The 12,048-nt window shown below is 35.4% G+C and overlaps 1 protein-coding gene across 16 annotated transcripts in view; it reads right to left on the bottom strand.

Moving 5' to 3' along the window:
* The window catches only part of BPTF (bromodomain PHD finger transcription factor), a 157,064-nt gene that overhangs the window by 77,720 nt on the left and 67,296 nt on the right, over positions 1 to 12,048 (bottom strand). For 12 of the 16 annotated variants that reach the window (XM_047709007.1, XM_047709004.1, XM_047709011.1 and 9 more), the window contains exon 5: positions 11,822 to 12,010. The exons of the other annotated variants lie outside the window; for them this stretch is intronic. In XM_047709007.1, the coding sequence (XP_047564963.1) occupies positions 11,822 to 12,010 (189 nt within the window). The remainder of the gene's footprint in view (positions 1 to 11,821; positions 12,011 to 12,048) is intronic. 16 annotated transcript variants of the gene reach the window in all.

The raw sequence follows: 12,048 nt of genomic DNA, 5'->3' as shown, positions 1-12,048 counted from the left end.
AAAGAAATGAAAATGGTCTTTAAAGATTTGGGAAAATGCTAATTCAAACCAAAAGAAATGCAAAGTAGAACTATATGGAGCCCCCCCCCCCATGTGGTTGGCAAAAATCCAAGACTCAATACACTCAGGTAAAGAGGCAATTTGTTAACAGGTGCTCCCACACAATACAGCAGGAGTGAAAAATGGGGCAAAGTGGATAAAAAGGAACTGACAATATATCCACACATGCACTCCCAACCTACCAATCCCATGTCCTAAAATCTATCCTCAAATACACTGGTAAAAATACTAAATTTTTTATTTACAGAGCTATTCATCGCAGAATTATTTTTAATGGCAAAAGACCTACACAAAAGGTCCGTCAATGGGGGCACTCACTGAATAAAAGCTGATATACACAATGAGATATCATGCATCCTAACAAGGACTGGGGAGATCACCAGATCCACACATGAATGATTAAATATAAAAAGCGCAGAAGCAGTTACAGTATCCTAGCTTCTGTGTAAGAAGGGGAGAGAAATATAAATTTGTAGGCAGATTTTGATTTTATTAACCAAAATTTTAAAACACTGGAAAAATAAGCAAAAATGAACAAATGTGGCTACCTATGAGGGAAGGAAAGGAAATGATTACCTAGAGAGAAAGGATGGATATGAAAACTCTCTGTATACAGGTACAGTGTGATTTTGGAATCATGTAGATGTTTTACATTTTTCTAAAAATTAAAATTAGAAATGTAATCCCTAAAAACTAAAAACTGAAACAAATTAACCTATTTGTACATCAAGTTGTTGGCATAACCACACAGAGAAAAAAATTATTTTAAGTGACTTTCGAACACAGTATTTTGACTGTATGTCCTTACTAGAAATATGGCGTAAGGATGAATAAAGAACTATAAAAATCACCTCAAATGCTATTCAGTAGTCTGATTGTCAGCAGTAATACTGGTATTACAAAACTACTATAATATATAAGATCATTTCTTATTAATGTACACCAAGATGTTAATAAGATATATATTAATGATATACTGTTATTAACGACATCTGTATCAGGACAAAGCAAATGTGTAATTAAGTTACTACTCTGCTAGGGACTAAAGTTTTCAGTGTCAGGGAAGAGATACAAGTTTAAAACCAAGGGGGGAAAAAAAGAGAGAACAAGAAAAAACAGAACACCCAAGTATACAATCCTCAATCTGAATATGAAATGTCAATATGAACTGATGATCTTTTTCTTTTCAAAAATACCTATTTCCTAATACCACCTACCAAAAAAGCCTAAAGGCAATGACAGCCCGAGAGCAGTAAATACCTCAGCCCAGACTGTGGTCTCTAAATATTGTTCCCCACTAAAAAAGAACCAGGACTTCTTGGAGGAATGACTGATTCCAGGCCTGGGGTAGGAAATAGGTAAGATAAGCCTCATACATCTTACTTTGTCAAAAAGCAGGGAAGCTATCTAAGACTACCAGGATCATGGAAAAAGGACTCAAAAGCCAACATGAAGGGGCTTATGCTGGTCAATATAAGCAAAATGAATAACTACCACTGACTAAAACAAATTGAATACATAAAGACCCATGAGTTCAAACGCATATTTAAAATGAGAAAGCCACGCTCCTATATAGAAGTCCCTAACTCATGAATCAACACTGAAAGTAACTGGACACCAACTACTGATTCTGAAAAATAATTCAGCATTTATTCCTGCTCTGCCTAGATTTCAAGTATTCAAACAGTCTCAGCTAACGAGGGAAAATTCTTCACAGAATTCCAGTTAAACAAATTCAGAAAAAAGACAGAATTAAAAACCACCACATTATAATCTCCAAACAAGTAACTGATCCTGAAATGATCATCAATGAATGAGAGGTTAACAGGAAACTTTACAATGTCACTACCTGAACTCACTGATCAACTTCAGCATTTATAAAGGCAGACCATAAAAAGACATCACAAGCCTTTTGATGCTTTATGATATGAAGTACCCAGCACGAAGTTATGGAATATTCTTGCCAAAAATAGTTAAAAATGATTTTAAGAAAGATTTTAGAATAAACTGAAGAACACTAAGAGGAAGGGAACAGACAAATCCCAAATGTAGGATATCCCATAGCAAGATACACTACGATTCTTCAACAAGTCAACAGTGTACAGAGGAAAAATGTCGGAGAAGGTGAGAATACTCTAGACGAAGAGACTCAAGGGATATAAAATCAACTGTTATGTCATATCGGAACCTTATCTGGAGTTACTACAAACACAACAAATGTAAAAAAAAACTGTTTTTAAGAGAGCAAATTTTAAACAGAACAGTAGATGATATTAAGGAATTGCTATCAATTTTATTAAAATGACAATGTAATTATGTAAGAAAATGTTCATATTTTTCATATTTTTTAGAGATGTATGTAAGATTGATATAACCTGATGCCTGGGATTTGCTTTAAAATACTGCAGTAGGAAAAGAACCCAAAATCATATTAACCAGAAAGGAGTAAAAAAACCCCACAAAACCTGTGGTATAGCTGCACAGAGGAATATTACAATGCAATTAGCAACATACAATATTATATTACTATTATAATATAAAGTGAAAAACTGAAGTTCCAAAAAGTCACACTTAACACAATACACTGAAAAATACATATTTAACACTATACACTCGTAATAAAGTTTAAAACTAAAAAGAGAAATACATAGTTTTTAGAAAATTATGTAAATCAACTCAGTGAAGCAAACGCATGTGAATTATATATCACTTTGACCTCCAGTATCAACAGTCTTGATTCTACTGTGTATCCCTTATAAAAACAAAAGAAGAGGTTAGTGAACACAGGATTCAGAGTGACAACTACTTCAGGTAGGGGAGAAGGAGGCAGGGGATGACTTGGGGAGTGATTAAAGATGCAGGTTAGTATCAAAGCAGGACTTAGCTTTTGTCTGGGTGACAAGTTCCTAGGTGTTTAGCTTCATTATTAAGTAATTTAAAGCCTGAATGAATAAGGGGACACTATGCAATGACCAATGATGAGTATTATTAACTAAGGACTGTGATTTATCTGACAATGTACACCTAGAATCAAAGAGGAAAATATTTTTTGAGCCAAAATAGAAAAAACAAGGAGTTAAAAAAAAATGGGTGAAGCAAGTATGACAAATCTTGATAATTCTTTTTTTACATATTAGATATATGGTAATGTGGGTGTGGTCATTATACTATTCTCTTAACTTTTATGTATGTTTGAAAATGTCTCTAGTATAAAAATTTTTATGAAGGACTTCAAAATGCCAAATTTAACATCTGACAGCTATAAACCAATAATAAAATCAACTCAGAAAAATCTGAACAAAAGTCTCTCACAAATAATATCAAATTCTTCTCTAACCATTCTTTTCACAGCTGTAAGATCTGTATTTGTGAAGCATAGTAGTCCTAATGTATAATGGTCAGTCTAAATATCATCTCAATATATATAATATATATAAAATAATATATATAAAGATAATATATAAATAATAATATATGAAGATATCCCCTCATGATCTCAGAGTGCACTGTCCCATAGAATAAGAAAAAATTCTAGACCAGCCCACCAAAACTTTTTTAGCATATAATATACTCCAAGTATGGTAAACTAAGAAAATTCTGGAATAGGAACTTAAAGAGATTCTGACCATACACATCTTAAAATACTTAAGAGAAAGTGTTTTCTGCTATTGGGGAGATAACAGTACTTCATACCAGAACAGGCAATCAATCCCTTACCAGGTATTCTCATCTAAAAAAGCCAATAACCCACTGAAAGCAAACTGAATTCAGATTGTATCCATTTAAACTCTCAAGGCAATAATAAACTACAGACTACCACAAATTCATAAAACATAGTTTTTGTTAGTTCATCCAAAGTAAATCTGTCTTAAGTGGAAAACAGCGTTTTCCTCCACTTCAGTTTAGAAGAGTGATTTTGGTTATTGGTTTTTGTTTTTTTTTCTAAAGTAGGCTCCACGCCCAGTGTGGAGCACAAGGCACAGCTCGAACTCGTGAACTTGAGATCAAGACCTGAGCTGAGATCCAAAGTCAAATGCTTAACCTACAGAGCCACCCAGACACCCTGGCTGTTGTTGTTGTTTTAAATAATTGTTCTAGGGGGAGCCTGGCTGGCTCAGTCAGAAGACCATGTGACTCCTGTTCTTGGGGCCATGGGACTGAGCCCCACATTGGGTGTAGAAATTACTATAAATAAATAAATAAACGAACTTTAAATAATTGTTCTACAATTCTTCACTTCTTTACTCCATTTGGCTATAGATTAAGGAAATCTGAAGCAGTTGCTTCAAAATACCACCAAGAAGGTATCACCTACCAAGAGGTACATCTTAAACTTAAAGTCCAAATTTCTAGCCGTATGGCAAATATTATGGGTTTTGGCATTTACAATACTATTTTCATTAGACATGACAAACACTGTCAATGAATCAATTATAGGGTAAGTTTTATGGTTATCCCTCAAACCAAAATTACATGTAGATCTTGATCTTCAACTTCTGAACAGTAACACCAAACCCTAAAAAACAAAATTCTAAGCAAAAGAACTACAAAGGAGAAAAGTAATTTTTCTATCTGGTTAAAAGGGGAATTTTTTTAAAGGAAAAAATTGAGGTAAAATAGCTAATCAGAATGTATACAACTAGAAACTAAAACCAAACCTACTAAAAAGGAAAAGAAAGAAAAGATTATTTAACTGCAGAAGCTCAAAAGCTTACAGATCAACTCAGTGAGGCTAATACACTGGTTTAGCATCTACTACCAACAGCCTCCTATCAACTGAATTTCCCTTTAAAAAAAAAAAAAGGATTTTATTCATTCATTTGAGAGAGTGCATGAGCACAAGCTGGAGGGGCAGAGGGAGAAAGAGAAGCAGGCTCCCCACGGAGCAGAGTGCCCAATGCAGGCCTTGATCCCAGCACCCCGGGATCACGACCTGGGCTGAAGAAGATGCTTAACTGACTGAGCCACCCAGGCACCCCCACCGAATTTCCCTTGTAGTAAAATTCAAAACTAAAGCAAAGTGCCTATCTTTTAAGGTGTCATTATCCCCAAAAGTTAATAGTTTAAATCAATATGTTCCTTTAGTTTAACTTTATAGCAGTTACAGTTTCAGAATGTCCATGGAAACATTTTCAAAACAATTATATGGAAATGAAGCCAGTTTTATCTACTGCTGATATGTTCTTTAATCCCAGGCTTTAAATCTGGAGGCATCAACTTAAAACAAATGCTGTCTGCATTGTCTGAATACAAACTCTCAAAAGTGAATTTGACTTTAAGATGCTAGCAAGTCATGTGTCCTTTTCTCCACTTTTAAATTTAAAACTCGACATTCTGGTACAAAAAGGTTCTAATCTAAAATCCAGGACAAAAGTGTAATTCTGAAACTAAGCCTCTTGTTAATTACAAAGAAGTAATACTAAACAGCATACTTGCTACATGAGGATGTTTTTGGCAACATAACCATTTTCATGAACTGAAGTGAAATGTCTGGAACACAGATGCAAGAAAAAAAATCTAATAGGTATATTTAAAAGATTAGTATTTTTAAGTGATGGCTACTAACCTTCCCCAAAATATGGCCCAACTTTTCTGTTTAATCAATCTTTGCCACATAAAAATCTTTCTGATCACTGCTCATACCCCATATGAAATCACATCTGCATGTTTTTCTCATGTTCTCACTCCCATAGATTTTTTGACCATGAATTTATAATTTTTCCCTTACATAATATCATTTATTGTATCACATAAAAATGACAGTGCTCTCCGATAAGACTTTATGTCAAAATATAGCTTGAAATAATATACATTTACTTCTTTTCTTCTGAAGACTTCTTTAAATTTTTAAACAATCTCTACACCCAACACAGGGCTTGAACCCACAATCCCAAGATCAAGAGAGACACTTTTCACTGGGCCAGCCAGGCTCCCCAATATACATTTACTTCTAAAGAAATCTGAAAGTAGATGTATTTTTTTTTTTAAGATTTTGTTTATTTGACAGAGTGCATGGGTGGGGGGAGAGGTAGAGAGAGAAGGTAAGCTGACTCCCCACTGAGGAGGGAGCCCAACCAGGGGCTCGATCCCAGGACTCCAAGATCACAACCCTGAAGACAGACAGAACCCTGAAGCTGAAGACAGACACTCAACCAATGAGCCACCCAGGGGCCCTGAAAGTAGATGTATTTCTAAAAAGATTCTGGATATACTTCTAAAGAAATTCTAGGAGTGCCTGGGTGGCTCAGTCAGTAAAGCATCTGCTTGCAGCTCAGGTCATGATCCCAGGGTCCTGGGATGGAGTTAAAAGCAAGCTGTTGTAGCTTAGAAATTTTACTAAAGATAAAGGACATTTTATAGGACATCTAGGTTGAGTTCAGTCAGTTGAGTGTCCAACTCCTGATTTCCCCTCAGTTCACAATCTTAGGGTTGTAGATCAAACCCTACGTCATGCTCCACACTCAGCAGGGAGATTCTATTCCTCTTCCTTTGCCCCTACCCCCACTTGCACATGTGTTCTCTCTCTAAAATCAATAAATAAATCTTACCAAAAAATAAAGATAAATGATATTTTGCAATAATAAAGTTAATTCAGCAAGAAATATAAAGACTATGTGCACCTAATTAGAAAGCCTCAAAGTATATAATGCAAAAACTGAAAAAAAATTAAGAGAAAAAGGCAACTCCACAGTAAACTGAAGTAATTCTAAAGTATCTTACAGAGAAGGAAGAAAGAGGAAAAAAAAAAATAGCAAGGATAGAGATTTGAACAACACAATTCAAAACCTTGATCTGACTGCCCAATATTGTACCCAACAACTAAAAATACATATTGATAAATAAGGTATTTATCAATATTAACCATATACTGAACCATAAAACCTCAATAAGTACTCTGACTGCAGTAGGTTAAGCTAAAAATCAATAGCAAAAAAAGGATAACCAGAATGGGTTAAAAAGAAAACTATCAGAAAACATTTTAAACTGAATGACAAAGACAATATATAAGTTTGCAGGATGCAGCTATGGCAGCACATAAAGGGAAAATCATAGCCTTGACAGACTAGAAAAAATAAATAAAAACTGAAAGTTATCAAAGCATCCATCTTAAGGAGGCAGAGGAGAAATAATATTGCATCTAAATGTAAGTATCAACTAGGATACTCTTTTGGAGGAGCTCTATTTTTTTTTTAATACAACCAAAAACAATGATAAAAATTAAAAATTTTAGGGGCACCTGAGTGGCTCAGTCATTAAATGTCTGCCATTGGCTCAGGTCATGATCTCAGGGTCCTGGGATCAAGCCCCACATCAGGCTCTCTACTCAGCAAGAAGCCTGCTTCCCCCTCTCTCTCTGCCTACTTGTGATCTCTATCTGTCAAATAAATAAATAAAATCTTAAAAAAAAAATCAGGGATGACTTGGTGGCTCAGTCGTTAAACGTCTGCCTTTGGCTCAGGTCATGATCCCAGGGTCCTGGGATCAAATCCCACATCAGGCTCCTTGCTCAGCAGGGAGCCTGCTTTTCCCTCTGCCTGCTGTTCTCCCTGCTTGTGCTCGTTCTCTTGTTCTCTCTCTCTCTCTCTCTCTGACAAATAAATAAGTAAATTTAAAAAATCAATGTAAGGGGGTGCCTGGGTGGCTCAGTGGGTTAAGGCCTCTGCCTTCAGCTCGGGTCATGATCCCAGAGTTCTGGGATCAAGCCCCACATTGGGCTCTCGCTCAGTGGGGAGCCTGCTTCCTCCTCTCTTTCTGCCTGCCTCTCTGCCTAGTTGTGATCTCTCTCTGTAAAATAAATAAATGAAATCTTTAAAAAAAAAAATCAATGTAAGTACTTCTGCTTCCAGAAGGAGTAGAGGGACTGGAATTAACCCTCTGTCACGAAAACAACCACAAACGAAAAAGACCACAAAAGAGAAAACAAAGGAACTGACAGGTAGTTTACAAAAAAAGGTAGCCAAATGGCCTGTGTATACATATATTTAATAAATATGTGCATATACACACCACACACACACACACACACACACACACACACACACACACACAAAAGCTCAACATCCTTAGTTACAAGTTCAAACCAGATACCCTATAATGCCATCAGAATGACTAAAATAAAGAAGAAAAAACCGAATGACACTAATGATACCAAGTGTTAGCAAGGATGCAGAGGAGCAAGAACACTCACAGACCACTGATGAAGTGTGAACTTGTATAACCACTCTAGAAAGCTACCCATTTCTATTAAGATGAGCATGTACAACCTGAATGACCCAGGAAATCCACAGCTAGACTTATACCTCCAGAAGGGCACATATAGGAGCATAAAAAACATGTAAAAGAATATTCACTATAGCATTATTCACAATGGTCCCCAAATGGGAAACCATTCAAATGCCTATCAACACAGAAAATGAGTAATTATAATTAATTAATAATTGGTCACTATATATCTCTGTAATAGAATATCATACTGCAATAAAACAGAATGTCCTACTATTACAAGCAACATCTGGATGGCTCTCATATATTGTTGAGGTAAAAAAACTAGACATCAAAAGGTACATACTGTTTGATACCATTTATGATCTTTTTTAAAGGCAATCCTAACTGACTGTTGTAGAAGTCAAGACAGTAAATGCTTTTGTGGGGATGGGCACAGTGGTGGCTAGGGGGGACATGATGTGGTTATAGAGGTATGTTTTATCAAACTGTTTACTTAATACCTACGCACTTTACCATGTTATATTTTAATGAAAAAGTTTACCAAAAAAATCTTTCCATAAAAAACAACCTTCCAATCTGACAGTCTTCTATTGATAAGCCTGAGTCATTAAATCAGGTGTCTGAATACATTCTGGAGGTTTGGGAAAGAAAGCCAATGAGATGTTTTCTATCACAGTTATTGTTTCTCATCTACCCAGAATAACCCCCCTCTCCAGTTCTTGTAACACCACATCTCATCTATTGCCCACAGGATACCACAAAGCACCCAGCACACTGCCAGGCACCTGGCACTCAATAAATACTTGCTGAATAAATGAGTGCATGGAGAAAGAGACAGAAACAGAAGGAAGCAGAGAGTCTTCTATGTAACTACGTTACGGTCTTCCATGAGGATCAGGACTCTACCATTAGGCCCATCTACTGCCCACTAGAAAAGAGAATCCTCAAGGGCCTTGACTTTGTTCTGGTCACTGATACATTCCCACTAGTGTTGTAAATTTTAAAATCAGGGATCTACTAAAATGTTTGTCTACTTTAAATGTACCAAACTCCTCTTTAAAAACTGGTGTGGTGTGTTTAATATACGTCTTTAAAAATGCTTTTCACATTGTTTTGGAAACAAGTATGAGACTACCAGGTTTTTAGGTTTAGTTTCATTTTCTAGTCTAGTCAAGGAGAGAGCTGTGATTTACTAAATGGTCAGGTTTTGAATTTATAGCCTCTTCAGCTCTCTGGCGCTCTGATCCTGCTAATGAACCCAATCGATTCCAATTACAGCAACTGACAATTGCTATTTGCTCCCACTTCTTGTTCAGGATCTCATCTAAATCGACTTTTTGTGACCTACACATGAAAAAACCAACTGAATGCAAAGTTTAAACACGAAGTTTAAATACTATTACTGAACCTTAAATGTATAATTCAACTCACCCACTTTGTTATTTTTTACTCGCTAGGCCTTCTCGCTCTTTCAAAGCCTTGACTGCATACAGTAATAACAACAATATCCAGCATTTACTGAGCAATCAACACATCAGGTACTACCCTAAGTCTTGTAGATATAGTACTTCATCTGGCATCCCTTAAAAGTATACCAAGATAAGAGTTTCTCCCTTAAACCATTCTGGTGGCAAAAGAACAAATGTCTCAGAGACATTAATAAACTGGTAATAAATAATGTAAAAGCAAATGTCGGCTAAAATCTGTGCACAGCTGTTACTCTACTGTGTTTGGTTTAAGAACCAAACAACTAACCAGTATGTAAACCTACAAGTAAAAATAAGGTTTACAATAACTATCAATCTAAAAGCAGAAAGAATATTTTAATAAGTATATACTAAGGACGTAATCATAATTCCAATAAAAATGAAATTCTCTTCACAATTTTGGGAGCCTAGTACTCTGCTTCCAAATTCTGACTCATAAAGATATTAAGTCATAATACCGTAATATTTTAATTGGACAGGACCTAGAGATCTAACCACAGAATTATAGATCTCTGATTCTCCGGTCCATTCACTAAAGGACTTGTGCTGAAATCATCTCTGATAGGTCAGGTAGATAGCAACATTACTTATTCCTTCATGAAATGAAATTATCTCCTATAGGTATTTACTAAATGAATCTAGTAAAAGGGAATTTATTACTTCTATTTTCTAAACAGCTGTAATTTAAAGTGGTTAATATTTACTCTTAATATTCCTATTATTTCTACTTATTTGACTTAATATCCTACATCTCAAAGAGAAGTCTAAACCCCCAGCCAACTTCTCAGTGGACAATTCCATTATTTTCCATCTAGCTTGCTCTTGATACCAAGTCTATTCTTTTCTAGGCTCAAAATTTTGTTTTATTTCACCAGTTAGCACAGTTTCCTGACTTTTCTTCATCTTAATCAACAATCTCTCATTAGGATAAAATATGGTGACCTTCTTATTGTGATTCTTTTGGACCCTACACATACATCTCTGCATGTAATCTAATGTCACATTTGTTACTAATCTAATGTTACTGGTGTTTTCAGCAATAGTTCACTGTTTATGAGTACTCAGTTGAAAGCAATCACACAAGAACTGTTAATCATCAAAATCCTTCAAATTACAAAACAGGGACATTGAGACCTTGCAAGATTAAATATGACATTAACTTAATAGCAGAAGCGGATCTAGAATCAAGCCTTCCAACTGTTAACTAATGCTGTCGTTCTTCCCAACACATCAGAATCCTACCCCCAAGAGCAATGACAGTACAACAAGTTGGAAAATACATGATATTCTTATAATATATAGAAAAAAATCATTAAGGACTTCCAGCAAGGTATTAGCTACGATTCTTAATTTGTGGTGGGATTACCAGTGTTTATTTTGTTTTGCTCACCCAAATTTTCTAGTTTCCTTTTTAAAAAATACTTATAGCTCTTATAATAAAAATTATTTTTCATTAAAAAAAGGCACAAGGAAAGGCATAATGACATTCTTTGCGTGTGATATAACTTACTTCAAGTATAATTTTAATTTTAAAAAGCTTAAAATATGGACTATTGATTAACTTAACATTTTCAATGTCAAAATATATCTTGCAAAAAATGTTTTGTGACAATGGTTTTCTATCATAACATGGTTTGAAATGTTTAAAAAACTACACGAGCACATGCAAACATAAATTAATTTGTTAGTACATACAGAATTGGAATGGTCAAATCATTCAACACGGAGCCATTAGTATGTAAGTACTTAAAACCAAAATATCTGCCACTATGATCTGATGATAAAATATACAAATAAGTCTATTAGTCAAAACCAGCTAAATGAACTTTAAAAAGCATGAAGATTATGATGAGTTTCAAGCACTAACTGCAAGAACATGTGTCAAACTCCAAATGTTAGGTGACAATTTAGCAATCAGGGATGGCACTTAATGTAAGCAAGCAGCATGAATGAACACATACTTTAAAATTTCAGGTGACATTCAGCTTTTACTACAAAAGGGAACGATTCCCCCCATTACAGAGGCATTGATACACTGCCCTCTGTACCTGGCACATCCTGGGGGAGCTCAGATGCCACCTTCTTCTCTGCCATGTTGCTGCTATCATGGGTTTCTGAGAGACACCCCACGGGACTCCTCCCTTCAGAGGGACTAGTCTCTTCTGAAGAAGCATTTGTTGTGTTGTCGCCAAGATTTGCTGACACAGAGTTACCTTTATCCCCAACTTCTGTTGGCTCTACAGTAAAATGCACAACAAAACTTTAAAGATATCCT

The sequence above is a fragment of the Lutra lutra genome, chromosome 16 (genome assembly GCF_902655055.1).
Source record: "Lutra lutra chromosome 16, mLutLut1.2, whole genome shotgun sequence".
Taxonomy (NCBI): domain Eukaryota; kingdom Metazoa; phylum Chordata; class Mammalia; order Carnivora; family Mustelidae; genus Lutra; species Lutra lutra.
This window is presented reverse-complemented; position numbering and strand designations above follow the sequence as displayed.